Source organism: Terrapene carolina, unplaced genomic scaffold, assembly GCF_002925995.2.
Source record: "Terrapene carolina triunguis isolate 2854851 unplaced genomic scaffold, T_m_triunguis-2.0 Scaffold96, whole genome shotgun sequence".
NCBI lineage: Eukaryota > Metazoa > Chordata > Testudines > Emydidae > Terrapene > Terrapene triunguis.
In genome coordinates, this window is record NW_020664447.1 from 78391991 (window position 1) to 78413715 (window position 21725).

General features: G+C 41.5%; 1 protein-coding gene across 2 annotated transcripts in view; it reads left to right on the top strand.

The window, feature by feature from the left end:
* The first annotated feature begins 1869 nt into the window (after nt 1-1869).
* EML1 (EMAP like 1) overlaps nt 1870-21725 on the top strand; it is a 119217-nt gene continuing 99361 nt past the window's right edge. For both annotated transcript variants that reach the window (XM_026651182.1, XM_026651181.1), the window contains exon 1: nt 1870-1936. In XM_026651182.1, the coding sequence (XP_026506967.1) occupies nt 1870-1936 (67 nt within the window). The remainder of the gene's footprint in view (nt 1937-21725) is intronic.

A 21725-nucleotide genomic window follows, 5' to 3' on the forward strand; every position in this document is an offset into this window, starting at 1 on the left:
AACCTGAACAGTGATAGCAGAACTTCCCAGCAGGACTCAAGTGTATTCTGATCTGTGATCCTTAATATCAGAAACTTCATTTGGGAAAGAGGAACAAAAGGTTTTGTCCCACTAAATCTGCTCAGGTTTCAGAGTAGCAGCTGTGTTAGTCTGTATCCGCAAAAAGAACAGGAGTACTTGTGGCACCTTAGTCTCTAAGTTAGTCTCTAAGGTGCCACAAGTACTCCTGTTCTTAAATCTGCTCAGTCACTTTACTGGCATCTTAAGAGATTCACTCTTACTGTACCTGGCCCCTTTGCTTAAAAACATTTTCTTTTAACAACATCTTCTGCTTTTCACTTGTTTGTATTAGTCTCTAAGGTGCCACAAGTACTCCTCCTTCTTTTTGCTGATACAGACTAACACGGCTACCACTCTGAAACCAGTAATTTTTATAGCTTTCAAAAGCCTCTGCCCCAAGGTGCTTACAATTTAAATGGTTTAAATGTGTTAGTCTTTAAGGTGCCACAAGTACTCCTGTTCTTTTTACAATTTAAATGAAATCCGAGAAATGGAAAAAGATTAAACCCCTTTTTTCTTCTTCCTTATCCTGTATGGAGTGGAGCTAAACTTTAAAATCCCAAGCACATCCAAGCAGGAGTTTAAAGTGGAGATGCAGCCGGCCCTTAATGAGTTACAGAGCTCGCTCCCCAGACCAGAGATTGTTTTACATTAAGAGTCTTTGTAGTCTCTTCCCATCCTCGTCACCCTCCCCAGCCCACCCCGTTATGTGACTGTATGGATGCTTCTCTACATCAGTGGATGATAAAACGCCCGGACGCTGCCTTTTGGATGGGTCGAGTAGTTCAGTCATTTATTTCCATTAGCAAATCTCTCTCCCCGGCCCTGCTGTGTACTGGGAGTGGTGGCTGCTTCCCATCTGGTGGCAGAAAGGAGCTGGCTCGGTCCTCCCGGCAGAGCAGCCAAAGCTCGTGTGCAAGGAGCGTGGGAGGTTCGGGCTAGAGCCAGTGGCCAGAAATGGCTGCTTTGCTGCTCTGCCTAACATCAGACACATTCATCATCCCTCCTACTCCTCTTTCTCACCCCCCCCTTCCCCCTAACCCACCCCGCCTTCTCTTTCACTTTCTTTTTCTCCTTCCCCATCTCTTCTTCCCCCCCCCCTCGGGTTCCCCCTCCTTCCCCGTCCCCTCTCTGCGGCCGCCCGGCAGCGCTTTCACGCCTAGCTGAGCTGCAACATCTCTCGCCCCGGGCCCGGCTCCTGTGCCGGTATTTCGAAAGGGTTTCGGCCTCGCTGCTCAGAGGAGCGGCGCAGGCGGAGACCGCAGAGCTGGGAATCGCCCTTCTCGTCGAGGCTGGGGCAGGGGCTTCTCCACGGATTCGGCTAGGAGAGGCTCGGCTACCACTGCCTTGCCGGGGGGGAAACAGACGCTGCCCGCTCCCTCCCTGCCTGCCACCCCCAGGCGCAGACGCAGCCGCCCCGGGGCCGGAGGAGCCTCGACCATCATTCCCCTCACCCTACCCAGGAGAGGGAGCCACTAATCAACCCCCTGACCCTCAGTGGGAGAAGTTGAAGCAGCCCCCCCCCCCGTCACAAGGAAGGGAGACGCCGCCCCCCCGTCACTGTGAGGGGAGAAGCAGCCCCTACTCTCCCCCTCTCGGCAGTGGGAGAAGCAGGGTCCCCCCGGCACAGGCAGAGGAGAAGCAGCAGCCCAAGCCGCGGCGGAGTGAATGCGTTGTCATAGTAACTGACAGAGGCAGGCAGCAGGCCGGCCCCAGCCGCCTCAGCTCCTCGGTGTGTGGGTGAGAGCAGGGAGCCGCCGCCAGCGCCGGACAGACAGAGGCCGGGGGAGCGGAGCGGGGAGCGCCGGGATGGAGGACGGATTCTCCAGCTACAGCAGCCTCTATGACACGTCCTCGCTGCTCCAGTTCTGCAACGGTAAGAGGGAGCTGGGCCCGGCGAGAGCCTCCCGCCCGGGTGCGGAGCTCGGTGCTCCCGCGTTGAAGGGGCCTGGGGACCGCAGGCAGCGGGCTCCGGCGGCAGCCCGGACTCCGGGAGCTGGCTTGGAAGTGCTGCTGCGCCCCGGCTGTCTGCAAGTGGGGGCTGAGTGCGGAGCCAGGACCGGGCTTGGCAAATCCCCCTTCCGCACCCTCTCCCGAGAGGGCCTTTCCCAGGCTCTTGTGGATCTTCGCCTCTGCTGAGACTGCGGAGCTCCTGCTTTTCACTCCGGGGAAGAGGGAGGGGAAAACTTTGCCCCGCCGCCCTCCTTCCCTCAGCGCAAAGCGGACCATGTTTGCTGCTGCTGTGTGTGTGGAGGGTAGTAGATGGCCCCCTTGTGCTGAACTTCTTTGGCATCTGCTTCGTTCGTGTGCGTGGGTCTGTAACAATGATCTGTTTCCCCCACATAGCGAAAAAGTGGACCCCCACCACGGTGTGTAAGACCCAGCTCTGCATTTGAATGTGCCTGAGCCACCACCTTGTTGGTAAAACCATGTCTAACTGACACGTGTTTATTTCACATCCTCGTGTCTTGTATGGGGAGGGGGGAGAGTTGAAAGTTGTAAGTACTGTAATGTGCATTAGTTAAAGATTTTCTCTCTGAGGGTTTCATGTTTTGTGTATTGCTGGAGATTTGTTACATGTGTATACTAAGATTTATGATCCCAACTGAGGCTATTTTTAGGATAAAATGCTGGGTTGAAACTAAACCCATCAGTTACTAAGTTCTGTAGTTTCTGACATATTTCTTAGGAGGGGTTTGTTCAAATCACAGTTGTGCTTGGATGACCGCATGAAAGAGATGCAGCTTAATTTGCAATAAAACAGCATAAAAAAAAAGAAGGAAAGGGGGAATAACCAATACCATCAGAGGAAATATTGGTATAATTGGCCTTGCAGGATGTTTGGAGGTATGTTTATTTTGATTAGCTGGTGTTTGCTGCTGCTTGGGGAAAATATTTAAGATAACTTTAAAGTAATATAAAATTTAAAAAAATAATACTAACAATAGAATGCATCAAAAATATAAAGAGTTTTTCATTGCAAACCTTAGAACCCAGACTAAAATGTTTGAAATTTTGTTTATCCTTTACCACTAGAATTGTAAGTGTAAATGCAGTGTTTTATCTCAAAAGTTTTACTAAATATTGTGTGAGCACTTATCTTTTATTCCTTCTTCCCCAGATTCCTTGTAATAATCAACCAGATTCTAGCTGTTCAGGTACTAGCGAGAAGGGAAAGTTAAATTGTTTTAGGAGGGCAACTACTAAAACCACAGCTGTAACTTCTGTTGAACAAACAGTGATGGTGATAAATTCTGCCTGATTTTTCTACAGGGAAGACCTAGGCTAGCGGGGAATCTTAATACTTGTGGAACATAAGACTGCTAACCCTTTTCAGAAGATTGAGAATACGATGCATGAGCCATGTAATAAATTACTATGTGCTGCATACATTTTATTTTCTGCATCCCTCAAAACATTAAACTAGCCCATTTTGTATTAGTATTATTAGTTTGTCTGTTAGTAGACTTCTACATTATGCTTAAATTTAGAGAATAATTAATTCTGTTTCCAGGGAGGAAATACATTATAGCTAATACTTTAGCCTCTATAATATATTAGTGAGTTTTGCTGAGCAAAATTTCTTGATTACTTTCCTTTTAGGTCATTAGTGATATACATTTGTGAGCTGTAATAGCAGTCCCTCTGAACAGGTTAAAGAGAATATTATCTGTTGGACATAAATTTCCTATATTGACTTTATGACTCTGGATATATCATTGTGAATGCTGTAAATATGCTACAATACATGCTAGACAAAAGTTTAAAATCTCATTTCATCCCTTCCACATTAACTGTTTGAAGGTGGCTGAATGAATTATTTACCTGTTTCTTCTGTAACATAAGACTTCTAGGTATTTTTAAATCATACAATAGCAGATATCACAAATTGTATAATAAGTTAGTCCGTTTTATGTGGCATTGTATTAGGGTGACGAGACATCCCGATTTTATAGGGACAGTCCCAATACTTGGGGCTTTGTCTTATATAGGTGCCTATTATCCCCCACCGCCTGTTCTGATTTTTCACACTTGCTATCTGGTCACCCTACATTGTGTATGTATATTGTTCTGTGTATAGGAAGAACAAATGGTTTGATCCTGCAGCTTTTCCTTACATGAGTTAGTTTTCAATGAGACTTTCAAGGTGGATGAGGTAATATCTTTGATTGGACCAACTTCTGTTGGTGAGAGGGACAAGCTTTCCAGCTTACATAGACCTCTTCAGTGAGACTAAAGGCTAGAGAATTGGACCCACATTCTCTGCTCTGAGGAGATCAGATAATTTAGACAGACCAGTATGGCCCATGAGAAAACAACAAAGACAGAAGATACCAATGGAGGTGCTGTATTTGAAAAAGGAAAGATTGCTTCATGGACATTCGGGAAGCTCTTGCATGCATAATGGGTTGGTGTGAAAGATGGTATAAGGCTGAGAGTAGGGGATAGAGTATCAGGGAACAGTTAGAAGATTGGAGACAGCATACACTGGAAGTGGCAGAGATTTGAGGAGCAAAGAAACATGGTTGGCGCCTCAGAGAGGAACACAGTTTCAAAACCCGCATTTTGTATAGAGTGGCCTAGGGAAAAGTAATATGTGAGGAGGGCTGATAGGTAGAACTTGCAAAGATAATCATTGTGGGTTTCAAGGTTTTCTGTGTTGAAAGGAAATAATTCATTTTAGTATTTTAAGAGAAGAACTAATGGGATCTACTGGCAGCTTAGGGGTGTAGGGACAAAAGAAAAATCAAAGATGCATGCACCAGGCAGGGTTAAAATGTGTTTGATGGAGAGGATAGTGTAATGATCAGAGTAATTAGAGAAAAGAGGATGAGAAGAAAAATAAGCTTTTTCATCTTCATTTTGAGTTGTTTTGTTTGGTATCCAAAAGCCTAGGGGTAAATTCTTTACACAATCAGTTGGTTAAAGCAAGTGCTCCAGCCTTTTCATTTTATGGAATACCAGGAAGGGTTTAATAGACCACAATGTGAGAACCCCTAGGTTAGTGGTGGAAATGTCAGTCAGGAGTCACAGCTTCTATTTCTGGCTCTGCCACTAACTCACACTGTGGCTTTGGGAAAGTCACTTAATTTCTTCGTGCCTCAGTTTCCTTATCTATAAACTGGGAGCAAATATAGTGCATCCATACTATAGTGGGGTTTAATAAGTTAGTTTGCAAATCACCTTGAGATCTGCAGAAGAAAGTCTCTCTAGATGTGCAAAATATTTTATTGTTTTAAAGTTAGATGGTGCATGTGTACATATTGCTTTTCTTCAAGTAGGACCCTGCCAGTTTCTCCTATTGATGACTGTCTTGTGCATGTTTGTCAGAAATTACATTAAGGCACCTTCTAGGCAAGCAGAGCAGTCTTTATAACAAACAGATACCCATAATTGACTTGGAATGTTAGAAATTAGATCTTGGATAACATTTCTCAGGCTTGGTTATGGAGAGCCTATCTAGTATTAGAATGACTTTGCTATTATTCTTAGGAAGGAAGCCATTAAGTTTACCTAGCATATACAATTAATCATTGTGTTATTAATTTGTTCTCTAAATTCAAAAGCAGCATTGTTGAATTAGTGAGAAAGATGTTCAGACCAAATACCATTTCTCAAAATAGAAAAGGGAGTGGAAGTATTAAAAGTGGCATTATGACTGTTGAGTAAATTTGTTCTTAAGCTTGCATTTCAGCCCTGTCTCTGTTTTATGAATTGTTTTGATAGGGAGAATCGTCCTGGATGTGGAGGTCCACGGACTAAGTCAGACACAGGAATTACACAGCACCCTTCTTGTCGCCAGCTGAATTCTGAGATGCAGGAGTGAGCAGGGGTGACCCTTGGTAGGTCAGTGAAGGAATCAGGATGTGGGCAGAGGTTTGCAAATTGCATGGATCCACTGACCACAGTTCTGTATGTAGGAGTTGTAACCACTGTGATCCACTGCACATCCCTGGTGCTGCAGTAATAGCTATGGACCTGCTTAATGAGTTTCCAGGATCCAGGTGATGGAATTCAGCCCCCCAGTGTTCCTATTTTCTGCAAAAGCCCATTTACTGAGAGTTTGCACAGGGTGTGAGCTTTTATCCTTAAATCTTAATTCAGCACTTTAAACATCAAGAGATTTGTCACAGATACAGACAGTTAGCTAGAGGCTGAAAGTAAAACTGTCAAATATTTATTTCTGCAACTACAGACTTTTTGCATGAAAATACACTTCCAAATGTAGACTCTATTTGTGTAGAACACAATAATAAACTTTGATAAAGTTCACCTCAGTAATGTGGTGGAAAGGGCCAACTGATAAGTTAATTTTTTTTCATCCCATCCCTGTTTAAATCAATGGGAAATATTGTACTGATAAACCATGAGTATAAGAATCTTCCAAGTTTATCCCAAATTTGTACCTGATCTCTTATCTGAAATTCATGTTAGAGTTTTTATGAAACGCTGATTTTGCAAAGGATGCCATGACTGTAATTAAAACTGGGTTTGCTTTTATATCAAAAGTATAACTGCTAGTAGTAATGTCTTAAACCCTAAATTTTCCTAAAGTGATAGACTAAGTGGTAAGATACCTTACCCGCTATATTGAATTTTTGTTTTTTTATTTATGTAAATCAAGACAATAATAGTGAAATAGAAAGAAAACACAGTGGATCACCTGCCAGTAAGATTTTTGCCATATAATAGCTCTCTGTGGCCATGTTGGCAGTAACTGGTAAAGTCACAGAAAAGTTGTTAGTTTCAGGGGAGAAAATAAATTAGCTTGAGCCTTGGTTCATGTGATCGTGGTCATCTTCAGTTGTTTGTTTCAATTTATATCCATCTTTAGTGCCCATCTGAGCACTCTGACAAACATTAAAACTCAGAATAGTTAATACAATCAACAATTGCAATATAATAAAAATAGACTTCCCATACTTCTTTAATAGTTATCCACCACTGAGTGAAATAAATACATATACTGTACTCCCTACAACCTACCATCTCACTAAATACCTGTAGCTGGAGATGAGCCTTGTAGCAGATGGATTTGGGGAGAGCCAAATTCAGAACCAAGGGATCTTAATGGAGAATGCCCTGCTAACGTCTCCCTCCCTTTAAACTTAACTGCAGCAACATTGGATGGGTGAGGGAATTAGCAATGGGATATAGAGTCTATTCCAGTGATTCTCAACCAGGGCTCCGGGGCCCGCTAGGGCACTGCGAGCAGGTTTCAGGGAGGCCACCAAGCAGGACCAGTGTTAGACTCACTGGGGCCCAGGGCAGAAAGCCAAAGCCCCACTGCATGGGGCTGAAGCCCAGAGTCCTGAGCCCCGCCACCTAGGGCTGAAGCAGAAGCCTCAGCAACTTAGCTTCGCGTTGCCCCCTGTGGTGTGGGGCCCCGGGCAGTTGCCCTGCTTGCTACCCCTTAATGCCGGCCCTGGCTTTTATATGCAGAAAACCAGTTGTTGTGGCACAGGTGGGCCGTGGAGTTTTTATAGCATGGTGGGGGGAGGCAGAAAGAAAAATGTTGAGAACCCCTGGTCTATTCACCTTGTGGTTACTGGTTCAAATCTAGCAAAGGTTGGTAGTGATAGAAAGTAGTCTCTGTTACTTTCCAAAAATGATGTGAAATGAATCAGGTCTTAATTCAGTTCTCTGTGGACAGATGTACACATCACAATACCCTCTTCACTATGCACAAATGCATAACTGGCACTGCTTGATGCTTTTATTGTTAGTCTTAGCAGAAGTCAAAAATTGAATAGGACATAGATACTAAACTGTCTCACCTCTTATCCCTAGACCCATTTCTTCCAGGAGTACATTTTGAGTTCACATGGAGAAGCTTGCAATGTTTGTATTAGCTTTATAGATCAGTGGAAAACTTCATTCAGTAGCTAGAGCTGCTAATCTTGTATCTTCAGTGAGCGTTAATTTCATACCTGATAATAAAAAATGTTAATGGATGAAATGTCATCCTTTTCTTTGGTATTTTCCTTTCATCTGTTCTATTGCCTTTTTAAATAAGGCCATTAAATGAAAGCAACAGAGAATCTATCTTTTGATACCTCAGTGTTTGTACCACAGAATTTTGAGGATGTGTGGAATATCAGATAATTTTTAATCAAACATTATTTATGCTCACTTAGTGAAATTCACTGCAGTGTGGAGAGCCACACCAAGCCCTTGTGCATCACATATCTACCATTCTGAGGGCTTAATGGTGTGAAAGCAGTGCAGAGGGCCTTGTATGTACACTGAACTGGGGTGAATTCTACTTACAAACATTACCCAGTTTTCTTCTGAAGTATCACTGTATTAAGTGAGCCTGATAAAACACTATCTAGGTTTAATTTCAGGAACAGATTTCTTTTCCCCCCATTTTTTGCTGCATGTAACAGTTTATTTTGAGATCACAGACCACTTTGTAATTGCTGATTGATTCACAGAAGAACTGGAGAAAGTTTTTAAAATAGCATCTATGGACTATTATAAATGATACAATGTCCCTCCCCCCAAAAAAGCGTTCATAAACCCATAATATTATACATTTGTTAATGTGGTAAATGTCCATGGAATACAGTTATATATTAGGGCTGTCAAGCGATTAAAAAAATTAATCATGATTAATCAAACTGTTAAACAATAATAGAATACCATTTATTTAAATATTTTTGGATGTTTTCTACATTTTCAAATATATTGATTTCAATTACAACACAGAATACAAAGTGTACAGTGCTCACTTTGTATTTATTTTTTATTACAAATATTTGCACTGTAAAAAACAAAAGTAGTGTTTTTCAGTTCCCCCATTACAAATACTGTAGTGCAATCTCTTTATCGTGAAAGTTGAACTTACAAATGTAGAATTATATACAAAAATAACTACATTAAAAAACAAAACAATGTAAAACTGTAGAGCCTACAAGTCCACCCAGTCCTACTTCTTGTTCAGCCAGTTGCTCAGACAAACAAGTGTGTTCGCATTTGCGGGAGATAATGCCCACTTCTTGTTTACAGTGTCACCTGAAAGTCAGTATAGGTGTTTGCATGACACTGTTATAGCCGGCGTCAAAAGATATTTACATGCCAGATGTGCTAAAGATTCATATGTCCCTTCATGCTTCAACCACCATTCCAGAGGACATGTGTCCATGCTGATGACAGGTTCTGCTCGATAATGATCCAAAGCCGTAAGCACTGACGAATGTTCATTTTCATCATCTGAGTCAGATTCCACCAGCAGAAGGTTGGTTTTCTTTTTTGCTAGTTCAGGTTCTGTAGTTTCTGCATCAGAGTGTTGCTCTTTTAAGACTTCTGAAAGCATGCTCCACACCTAGTGCCTCTCAGATTTTGGAAGGCACTTCAGATTCTTAAAGCTTGGGTCGAGTGCTGTATCTTTAGAAATTTCATATTGGTAACTTCTTTGCATTTTGTCAAATCTGCAGTGAAAGTATTCCTAGAACAACATGTGCTGGATCATCAGACGAGACTGATATAACATGAAATATATGGTAGAATACGGTAAAACAAAGCAGGAGACATACAATTCTCCCCCAAGGAATTCAGTCACAAATTTAATTAACGCGTTATTTTTTTCAACGAGTGTCATCAGTATGGAAGCATGTCCTCTGGAATGGTGGCCGAAGCATGAAGGGGCATACGAATGTTTAGCATATCTGGCACGTAAATACCTTGCAACGCCGGCTACAAAAGTGCCATGCGAATGCCTCTTTTCATTTTCAGGTGACGTAAATAAGAAGCGGACAGCATTATCTCCCATAAATGTAAACAAACTTGTTTTTCTTAGCGATTGGCTGAACAAGAAGTCGGACTTAATGGACTTGTACGCTCCAAAGTTTTACATTGTTTTGTTTTTGAGTGCAGTTATGACAAAAAAAATCTACATTTGTAAATTGCACTTTCATGATAAAGAGAATGCACTACAGTACTTGTGTGAGGTGAATTGAAAAATACTATTTCTTTTATCATTTTTACAGTGCAAACATTTGTAATAAAAATAATATAAAGTGAGCACTGTACACTTTGTATTCTGTGTTGTAATTAAAATCAATATATTTGAAAATTTAGAAAAACATCTAAAAATATTTAATAAATGTCAATTGGTATTCTATTGCTTAACAGTGCGATTAAAGCTGCGATTAATCGAGATTAACTTTTTTGAGTTAATCGTGTGAGTTAACTGCGATTAATAAACAGCCCTAATATATATAGTGTTAATTCCAATTTGTTACAATTTAATTAAAACAGAAGTTATTTTAATCCATGTTATAACACTGTATTGGCTAAGAAAATACAGCATCCGGATAATGGAGAATTCTGCAATAATAGACAACCATCATTAGGAAATCTGTGTCAGTGTGGATAATATGAAGTGAAACCATCAGTATCAAGTATTTTATCATAAATAAAACAACAGTCAGAATTGTAAATTAAAGCATTGGGCTCTCACTAGGAAATCATGTTTTATCTGATCATCAAAGAGTTGTTTAAAAATTAGGGTACTTTACAGTGCTGATAAGATGTGTTTTAATTTCTAATTAAGTATACCAAAATTTATTTTTGTACTGAAGTCTAAACTACATGCAGATAATTTAAAATGGATTTAAAATTTCTTTAGAAGTAAATTATTAAACCATTAAGTCAAACAATTCTATATTATTAAGTCTTAATAAGTTTTATTCTGATTTTTTCTCCTGGAAGTTTAAGGTGAAATATGCCAAGTTGATGTTGCAATTGCTTTTCTGTCACTGGGAACTTTGGTAGGCCAAAGTGGAAAGTTTTTACTTTTCATATTTATGGCTGTAGGTTGGGGTGAATAAATAGGGAAGTTGTCTATAATAATCTATTTAGAGTTATTTGCAATGTCAATAGAAGCAACTGCAAGTTCATAGAAGGGGACAAACTTTGGCTCAGTCAGCCTGTCCATCCTCCATGAAACTAAATCTAAAATGCTCATCCATTACATGATTAAAATGTGGAAGTAGCTCCCTGGGGATTTTTAGGGAGATGGGGTGGGGATAATGATATGTTAGCATGATTTCACTGAATTAGTTATTTGGAAAGTAATTAAGTGAGATTGCCCACACTCCATTACTTTCAATGAGTGAAATCTGACATGGTCCATCATTTTCTTGTCTTCCCTTGAAATGACCTATGATTGAATAAATATAATCTGGTTGTACTAAAATTTGTATCAGAAATCTCTAGTAATTGCCTTATGGAGTTTTAAATCTGAAATAAACATCTGGTGTTAATGTACAATTTGCATTCATTAACAGTATAGCTACTATAGTTGCTTGGAAAATTATGTAAATCTCTGGCGGGCAAGAGGGAAATCAAATATTTTTTATTTTTAATTATACCTTAATAATCTGACAGAATACACTCGTGCATATTGCACATGCCATCTTACACTTAATAATGTTAAAGCTGCCTGAGCATCATATTATGCATTTGAAATATTGTCTCCAGCATTCTCTAGAGCCAAGTTCTCAGAAGCTTAGGTTTCTAAAATTGGAGCTAAATCTTGCATGGGTGAAAATAGGCACATTTGCAGATGCAAATGGAACAGAGATGTCTATGATCATTATACCTAGAGCAGGTAAAAAAGTCAAAACAATTTCAAGAATATTTCTGTAAAATTCTTGTATTTTACCTAAACTTGAAAAATTTCAATCAGCCTAATTTTGCCGAACCACATTGAAAAAAATTGAAATCTCCAGCTGTAATTTTTAACAGGGATTAGATGACAGAAGCATGAGCAGTAAGAAGTCAAGACTGGAAATTACCTGAGGCTGTAGGAGGTTCTGCTGTTCCTGTCAAGAGCATTATTGGAAGCATATTGTTTTTACAAACAGCAAGCAAAACTACAGTTTTAAAACTTTAGAAATGCTGATAGTGTCACACTTAGTTTTTGCTAAATATAGTATTAAATATAGTAGTATTACCTCTCCGCCCCCAGAAAATGGTTTAAACTATATAGGCCTATTATAAGCTAATGAGAAATCCTCACTGGTAAACCCCCAAATTCAGATGCTGCTTTGAATCTTTTCTGCAAACCTTTTTGGATGGCACCTCCCCACCTTTTCTGAAGACTCCATTGGAGGAGCAAAAGGTGGGTCTGCTGACTCTTCCTTCCAACCCTGAACTCGTGACACAGTTCAAAGTAAATTACATGGCATTTCCCTATCAGTTGTAATCCAGAATACATTGAACACCAGAAAGAGAAAGTGCATGATGGCCTGTTGGAGGTAGCTGGGGTTAGGGTTTGCTGGAAGATGGGTTGTCTGGCTAGCTTGTTGAATTTCAGACTAGTCTTTATTAGAAACTTGCTGAAGTTCAAACTAGTTTTTATTAGAAACAGACTCTCCATCCCTAGTTGTCACACACTGCCATATATCTGCATTATATTTTTCCAAAGATAGACTAAAATTATAGGTCAGTGACAGCTGTGGGTGCTAAACTTATCTGAAAAATCAGGCCACGTTTATTTAGGTCCCAAAATATAGATTCAGAAACCTAAATTAAGACACCCAAGTTCATAAATTTTGTTCATACCTATGTCCAACTACAGTTAAATCAACTTTAAAAAAAAGGTTTTGTGTAAGAAAAATCGCTCTTCTGATCCAAAGGTAACATACCGAAAACATTTATATATATGTTTATATATATGGTTTGTTTGGGGGCTAGACACAGATGATGAATTTCTGGCCCTATTAAAGTCAGAGAGAGTTTTGCCATTGACTTCAGTAGGGTTAGGACTTCACTCTCTGAAGTCACTTGCAAAATTCCCACTTACTTTAATATGGCCAGGATTTCACCCAGAACTCTGTGCTTTAGCTAATGTATACTTAATATACACAAGTAATCTGGAGGAGCTATTCACTTACTGTCCTAAGCAGTTGATATGTATCATCCCAGAAGTGACTGTATTTCAGTAGAGAATGTAGTAATCTTCATTGTGTGAAGTTATTTTTCTAAACTGTTTTGGGATTCTTTTGGGATGAATGGTTTTATATATAATATTTTGTATTATTTTTAAGTACTTATGTAAACGTGTGTAGAATTGGAGACCTTAATGAGTAATGCTTGATAATGCAAGCTCCCTCAACTCACACTGAAGTTAATCTCATGAGATGGTCAGCACCTCAGAAGATGGAGCCTGAATGGGCTGATTCAGGAAAGCACTTTAGAATGTGTTTCAATGTTGTCCCGAATAGGGATACTTTCTGGAATCAGTAAATTTATGAACAAAAAAGTTTAAAAGAAAAAACAAAGGACAGTACATCACAAAGTGTACTTGATTTTATTTTGTTAGTTGTCATTCATATTAAATTATTTATATTTTTACATTAAGTACTATATTTGTAAAAATAATAAAATCTTCTTAATGAGACCCTTCTATCCCCTACAGTAGTCTGGTATATGGTTTTGTGATTCCTGTTATATCTTTAATGAGAGATGAGGAGAGACCACCAATCTTTTTATGTAGATTATACATTTAGTGGTATTGCAAATATGGATTTTTGAGGCTCCGTTGTATATTTTTCTTGAGAAGAGACCATTAATAATGTTAACAAGTCAATTAAGAACTCAGGTTGCACGTGAACAGCAGTTTTATAGTTTTATCAAAATTATTTTTCAATAATCCCACTGTAGATACTGAAGATGGAAAATTCATGATGAAAACTATATTAGCTCTGGATTCCTTTAGAGCAAAGACCAGTGGGTTACACTGAATTAAGCTGCGTTCCTGCAACATGTAGTACGTGGACGCACTGCTGCACTTGTGCCTTGCTCCAGTAATTTTAATGTCCAGAGCAGTCGGCCTGCCTGCTGCCCATTGCAGGATCGAGGCCTTATTTTGTAGCTTGTTACTATCACTGTTTCTAAGGCTGTATAAAGAAGAACATCAGAAAGTATTTTTATTCTTGCAATAGGGTTGATTGCCATAAATGATAATTGAGTATGCTTTTACTTCACTTTATATGTCAAGGAAATGTCTAAAAGAATGTAAAATATATAACATTATTAGAAGAAAACTTTCTCAGGTTTCTTTCAATAAATTTTTTTGGTGTTAGGAAAAATAGGTTAAAAACACTAGATTGCTTTCTCATTTCCTTTAATAGCACACATTTTCAGCTGAATATGTCAAATGTTATGTGCAAATATAACATGGGACTAAATGTTCAGTTATGGATTTAAAAAATTTGTCCATAGTTCATGTTACTCAAGTGCTTTATAATTACAATTCAGTAATTTGTATTAAAAGTAGAAGAAGAACATTTAATTCATCTAGGCTCTCACAAGGATATTGTGGTATTGCGACTGTGCCTTCAAGGACTGAGTTTCCCAGATAGTCTGGGCAGGGCAGTGTGAAGATCCTATTATGCACAGCCAGTTGGAACAGAACACAGAATAAGGCAGATTTCCTGCAAGCTCCTTAAGCACTGAGTGATAACTGAACAGCACAGATAAATATTTACATTTAATTGCTTTGTATTTTGTTCATGGCTTTAAGAATATTTTAAATCCTTAATGATAGCCTGTTTTATCTGAATATCAACTCCAGTATGGCTTGCCACTAGTGAAGCAGCAGCTATGACAGAGGGAATGGGAATGCCAGAGTGAACTGGAATGAGTAAATAACTGCCCATCCCCTATCTGTAATTTCTGGGTAAGGACTAGAACTATGGCTAACAACCACTTACTTCAAGAGAGAGGCTTAGAATTAAGGATGGGGTTCATTCATATTGAAGGAGTGTGGGGGAGTACATTCCACTGATCCTATTTCATGTTTTTTTCAGGGCAAGGCTGGGAAAAGAAAAATTGTTGTTTGCACATAGCTCTGTCTGGTTTGGTAAAGTTTGCCCTATCTCTGTTTAACACACATTTGAGTAAAAATCGGTTTATAAATTTTTGTAAAGCACTTTGAGGATGAAAAACATCACAGAAGAGAGTTTTTGTGTGTGAGTATGGATTAAATAAAACACCATCACAGATCAGGGAGGATGGCTGAAGGATGTGAAATAGGATAGGCTGCCTCCTTCACATGTTAGGAGGTGGAAAAGTGTGTAGGGCTGTTGAGGGGAAGGGGGTAAGCTACCTAGAGGTGTGGGAGCCTAAAGGCTGGGTGGTAGCATGGAGCTGGGGAGAGTGATTATATTGAGGGAAAAGAGAAGTTTGAGACATCCAAATGAGTTTGTGGAGCAATGGGGAAGACATGCAGACACTATCGACTGTAAGGAAGAGGAAAGAAACAACTTTTGGCTACTACAGTCTTGATTTAGATTTGAATTTGGTACATAAAGGTAGAAGGTTCCCTTACATTGTAAATATCCTCAACAATTCAGTATTGGACTGACTCCATAGCTCAGTTATTAGGGTAAGACTATTTTCATGTCCTAAAAGTAGAAGAGTGGTTCAGCAGTAACCAATTCCATGGATGAGATGTGACTGTTCTGCTCTTGCAAGTTCTAACCTGGGCTTCTCTAGCTGAAGCACCCGACTGAATACAGCTGACATAGTGAGTGAGGAGAGCGATATAGCTGGGTCATAGCCCATTTAGGGATTTAAAGGTGAAGACCTGCTCCTTGAAGTGGATCCTGTTTTGGTCTCAAAAATCTACTGAGCTTGAGGGACTCAGCACATAAGGATCCTAAGCAGGAAAAAGCACCTGTCTAGTCTAATCCTATAGAATCTAAATGAGTGGAGTGAATAAAGCCAGCTAAAGTGGCCACATTGACTCCTTCAAGGCTTTGTAGGTTTTGTCATATTTGACAGATAAATCCAGAAACAATCTCTTTGGCTGCTAAACTGCCAACCCAGGCAATTATGGCTCAGAATGTGGTGGGGGTATGTGTATATAGAGTGAGACGGATGTACATTAGTTTTCCCCCCTTATTATATTTATTTTTGTAGTAATTTTAATTTTTAAAATAAATGCTTACCCTCAGGAGCTTTTGGTGTCTGCTGAACTTTGCAGCTTCATCTTTAGCTTGAATCTCTAGGCATGTTCAGTATGAAGTCTTTGAAGTAGCTGAGGCCTGGCTGAAGCTGCTCTTATGAGGGGGTGGGGAAGGACAATAAAATACACATTTTTATCACTTTTTTCTCTGCAGAGTGGTTTGAGCCATGCAGCTATGTCAAAGACTTCACACAAAACAGCATTTGACGTTGACTATATGCCAGTTTCAGCAGATACCAAAGGTCTTAGAGTCCTAAAGAAGCTGGGGCCTCAAGTGGTTTCATTTTAAATGGATTACAGTCAACAGAAAAATAGAACCATTATAGAATTTGTCAAGTCTTAAAACGTTAACCAACTCCAGTTTTAGAAGTGGAATGCCACACTCCAGAGAGAGGCAATATGGTCTAATGAGTTGAACACTGAGTCTAGGAGGCAGAAACTTCAGAATGCTCATCCTGACTGTTTGGCCCTGGGCAGGTTACTTCGGCTCTTTCTGTTTAGTTTTTCCCTCTGCAAAATGGGATAATGTTACCTACATCACACGGGTGTTGTAGAGATTAATTAAATATATGAAAGTCTTGCCATGACTGGAACCTTCTGTAACTATTGTAAGCAGAGTCAGGATAAGCTCTACCCTGACATCTGGTGGTGAATTATGGCGAGGGTAGAAAAGAACTTCAGGGGCTGATCTTGTTTGCATAGGCACACCCACCCACCTAGCCTGGGACAACAACAACTGAAAGTGGTTACTTTAGTTGGTGTGGGATCTCCAGTTTCTCTGTTATTGGGGCAGGAAGAATAAAGTGTTGTTACCCTGATTCTGTGAATCAAGGCCAGTGGAACTGTTGTATGACAGAGGGCCTCACCAGTAACTAAGTAGCACTCGCTAGACAAGGGGCATGGGTTACAAAACCCAGTGAATTGAGAGAGGTTGGGGACAGGTATGTGTACCTGATGGTATGGGCCCTGTTTGAGGGCCTGGAACACGAATTGCACTACCCCCTCTCTCCACTGTTGAATAGCAGAGCTAAGTTTGCTTCCATTAGGAGTTTAGCTAGAAGTTGCTGAACTGAATTCACTTTGGGCCAATGGTGCACCAGCACTGGGGCTCCCCTACTACAAGCTGAAATCACTAAGAGCTGAAATCACTAAAAGAGCTAAAATTGCTGAGCTGAGATCACTGAGTGCTGTGTTAACCAGTGGGGGAGCCTGAAGATATATTGCTAAGCAGCTGGCAGAGCCGAGCAGTTTGTGGGACGGTTGGAGCGGCCCATGGAACAGCGAGCAGCGCAGAGCGGAGCTGAGCCATTTGCGGGGGCAGCTGGAGCGATTCATGGGACGGCTGGTGGAGCGGCTGGCTGAGCTGAGCAGTTTGTGGGACGGTTGGAGCGCCCCACAGAAGGGGGAGCAGAGCGGAGCAGTTTGCGGGGACGGCTGGAGGAGCGAAGCGGCGCGGCGCGGCTGGTAGAGCAGAGCTATTCGTGGTAAAGGCTGCAGCAGAACTCCACGGAGAGGTGGGGCAGTCGGCCTCAGACCATGTAAGGTGCCCCTTAACATCCCGTGTGCCCCCCCCATTTCCGCCCAGGCTGGGGGGGTAAAACTCTGCAGATAAACTTTTGAACTCTGGGGCGGCACTGACCAGGGACAGAGACTTTGGGGTTGTTGGACTTTATGGTGATTGGACTTAAGACCCTGAGGAGAAAAGGACACTGCCAAACTTACTTGGAGGTGGGTCTTTTGCTCATGGTTTGTGTTATGAATCCTGTTTGTGGTGTTTCCCCAACATAATGCCACATTGTTTCCCTCCTTTATTAAAAGGCTTTTGCTACACTCAGACTCCGTGCTTGCGAGAGGGGAAGTATTGCCTCCTAGAGGCGCCCAGAGGGTGGTATGTAATTGTCCCAGGTCACTGGGTGGGGGCTCGAGCCGGTTTTGCATTGTGTTATTGAAACGGAACCCCTAGATACTGAACCCGGCCCTTGTTGCTGCCAACTCAGAGGGGCAGAAGGGTTACACTATTATAAATTTGTTTTGGAGAATAGTGTAGTTGAGCTGCTGATTCTAGTTGCAGGTTACAATAATATCTTCTAATGATCTTTTCTTCAACTTGCTAAATATTTATTCACTTCTTTTTACAAAGTATAGCATTCCTTCATATTGAAATAAACTTGTAAACCTGTACAATAAAACTTAAACCAGGGGTTCTCAAACTGGGGGTCGGGACCCCTCAGGGTGTCGCGAGGTTATTACATGGGGCATTGCGAGCTGTCAGCCTCCACCCCAAACCCTGCTTTGCATCCAGCAGGGGCGGCTCTATGTATTTTGCCGCCCCAAGCATGGCAGTCAGGCGGCTTTCGGCGGCGCGCCTGCGGGAGGTCCGGCTGGTAATGCAGATTTGGCGGCATGCCTGCGGGAGGTCCGCCGGTCCCGCGGCTTCGGCATACCCGCCGCCGAATTGTTGCTGAAGCCGTGGGACCGGCGGACCTCCCGCAGACATGCCGCCGAATCCGCGTTACCAGCCGGACCTCCCGCAGGCATGCCGCCAAAGGCTCCCTGACTGTCGCCCCCACAGCGACTGGCAGGCTGCCCCTCGTGGCTTGCCGCCCCAGGCATGCGCTTGGTGCGCTGGTGCCTGGAGCCGCCCCTGCATCCAGCATTTATAATGGTGTTAAATATATAAAAAAGTGTTTTTAATTTATAAGGGGGGGTCGCACTCAGAGGCTTCCTATGTGAAAGGGGTCACTAGTACAAAAGTTTGAGAACCACTGACTTAAACCATTCTCTATATTAGAAAGTGACATTTTGCTGAAACTGAAATTCAGTAGGATCTCTTGACATGCAAATTTAGATGGTGATATAAGGTCAAAATCATCCCAAGGAAGATTGCATCCAAGGCTGCATCCAAGGAATGATCTTAGAGTAATTTAACTGCCTCTGGAACTATAAAATGTGGGATGTTCTTGGACCTTTTGTAGGCTCTTACAGCCACAGATGCAAATTCACACTGAACAAAGCAGTATTCTAAAAATGACAACATTTTTCAGCAATGTTGAACTACTGATTATTTTTACATGCTAAAGCTTGTGGATTATAAAAAAATCATTGTTCGGAGGCTTCATCATGATAAGAAGTAGGTTGTAAAAAGACAACCTGTGATGGCTGCCAGGGCCCTAAATGTAGTCAATATGTAAAGTTGTGTGTAGTTTTTAATTTTCCTTAATCCAGCATCTGCTCACTCATGACCAGCCCTTACTATAATGGATGTGTGTGCACAAAATGGAGGGTATAATTTTAAAAGGAATCAGGTTTGTTTCAATCAACCCAAAAGGAGTTGTAAACAGGCCAGTAAATGATTGAATTTTATTATAGTGATGTGGCAGTGCCACTCTAGTTAAGGTTGCGTCATGACTTCTGTTTAAAGGTTGACCTTTCTACATCCTCTAAAATCAACATGATGAGATGAATTCCTCTGAAATTTTGTGTGCCTTGGCAGGATGCAGGGTAGGGTCATTTGACATAGGGGTCGTGGAAATGCAAGCTCTGAAAAAATAGCAAATTTTCAAAGTTTCTAGGTATTTTGTGATTGTTTGCGTGTGTGGGTGTGTGTGTGGGGGTGTGTGCACGCGCGCAAAGCTAGAGATAAAACCATTGCTGTAATGCAAGTCAAAATGCTCTTAATCTGTCAAGTTTTACTCAAGCTAGTGCATGGCACCCACTAAATATTTGGGGGACCCAAATTGAGAACAGTATGTAAGAAAATGTATATTTTTACAGTACATGTGCCAATACAAAAAAACGGCTAAAATGTTTCCATTGTCACCATTTTATATGCTTTAATGCTCAAATATTGTAAGAGCCCTAAAATCTGACTGGTTATACAGATTGATTTGAAATTTAGTGTGTCTCATGGAGATGTGGGGTAGTATTAGTGATCCAAATTTGGGGTCATTCACCCAAGGGGTTCTTGAGTTATAGGCCCCCCAAATCCCACTGAGGAAAATAGAAAGGAGCATAAATTCTGACAAGTGTACAAGTATAATTAGGCAAAACTTGGTTATGGGCAACAAAATGGTGGATAAAATTCAGTGTTATAAATGCAAAGTAATGCTGATTGGAAAAAATAATCCCAGCTATACATACCAAATGATGGGGTCTAAATTAGCTATTACCACTCAAGAAAGAGATCTTGGAGTTATCCTGGATAGTTCTCTGAAAACATCTCAGTGTGCAGCGGCAGTCAAAAAACTAACAGAATGTTAGGAACTATTAAGAATGGTATAGATAATCAAACAGAAAATACCATAATGTCACTATATAAATCCCTGGGACATGTCCACCTTGAATACTGTATGCAGTTCTGGTTGCCCCATCTCAGCAAAGATATATGAGAATTGGAAAAGGTACAGAGAAGGGCAACAAAATGATTAGGGATATGGAACATCTTCCATACAAGGAGAGAGTAAAAAGGTTGGGACTGTTCATTTTAGAAAAGAGACGACCAAGGGGGGATATGATAGATGTCTAGAAAATCATGAATGACGTTGAGAAAATGAATAGGGGCGTGTTATTTACGCCTTCACATAATAGAAGAACCAGAGGTCATCCAGGGAATGAGGATTTCAGGGAGATGCCTTCCCTGCTTATGGTGGTGGAGAGGGCTGAGTACTAACTCCTATCGAAAATATATCTTTCCCTGTTCAAAGAACTAGAAAATTTCATGGCAAAAACTACATTAACACAGAGTTAAGGTTGCTTGATGTAAGTAATCCCCTTGCAGAATGTTGAGTTGAGCAAAACTCAAACTTCTAAAAATCAGCAAACATCCAGTAAAGTTTGCTTATGCAACATTAACTCTGCCCTCTTTCAGCAATGCCCCAATGTGCCCCATTAACACATACACCTTTACCCTGCCAACCCCCCATTTGCTGAAATTACAACGTCTTCCCCTTGTTTTACAACCCATTCATCTCACCCACAGGATTCCATCTTTAAAAGACAAAAAGGAAGGAAGGGAAAAAAGAAAATTTTCTCTGGGAGCTTGTTCTCAGGTAAAGTCATGGGGGAGGAGATCCTTGAAGCTGATTTAGTATTCAAAGTAATCCCAGGGGAAATGGATTAATGGGTGCTGTGCAGGTGAGGCAATTGAAGGTGAATCCAATTAGTGTCAACTCCCATCACTTAATGGAATTTTGCATGGGTTTAAAGAGCTACACTAGTACATCTGTTTGCATGATCAGTGATTATGTGTTGTGTGTGTGCGCATAGGCGCCAACTCTGTGGGTGCTCCGGGTCTGGAGCACCCACGGGAAAAAATTAGTGGGTGCTCTGCACCCACCGGCAGCTAAGCTCCCCACCCCTCTGCCCTTCCTCCCCACCTCGCCTCCGCCTCCTCCCCCTCCCCTGAGCGCACCGCGTCCCCGCTCCTCCGCCTACCTCCCAGCGCTTGCCTCCGCCAAACAGCTGTAGCAAGCTAAGGGAGAGAGGTGGAGGAGCGGGAATGTGGCGCGCTATGGGGAAGAGGCGGGGCCGGAGTGGGGATTTGGGGAAGGGGTTGGAATGGGGGTGGGAGGGGGCGGGGCAGGGGTGGAGTCGGGGCAGGGCCGGGGGTATAGGGGAGTCGAGCACCCACCAGTGCCAGAAGAAGTCGGCGCCTATGTGTGTGCATGTCTGTATGTGTTATATT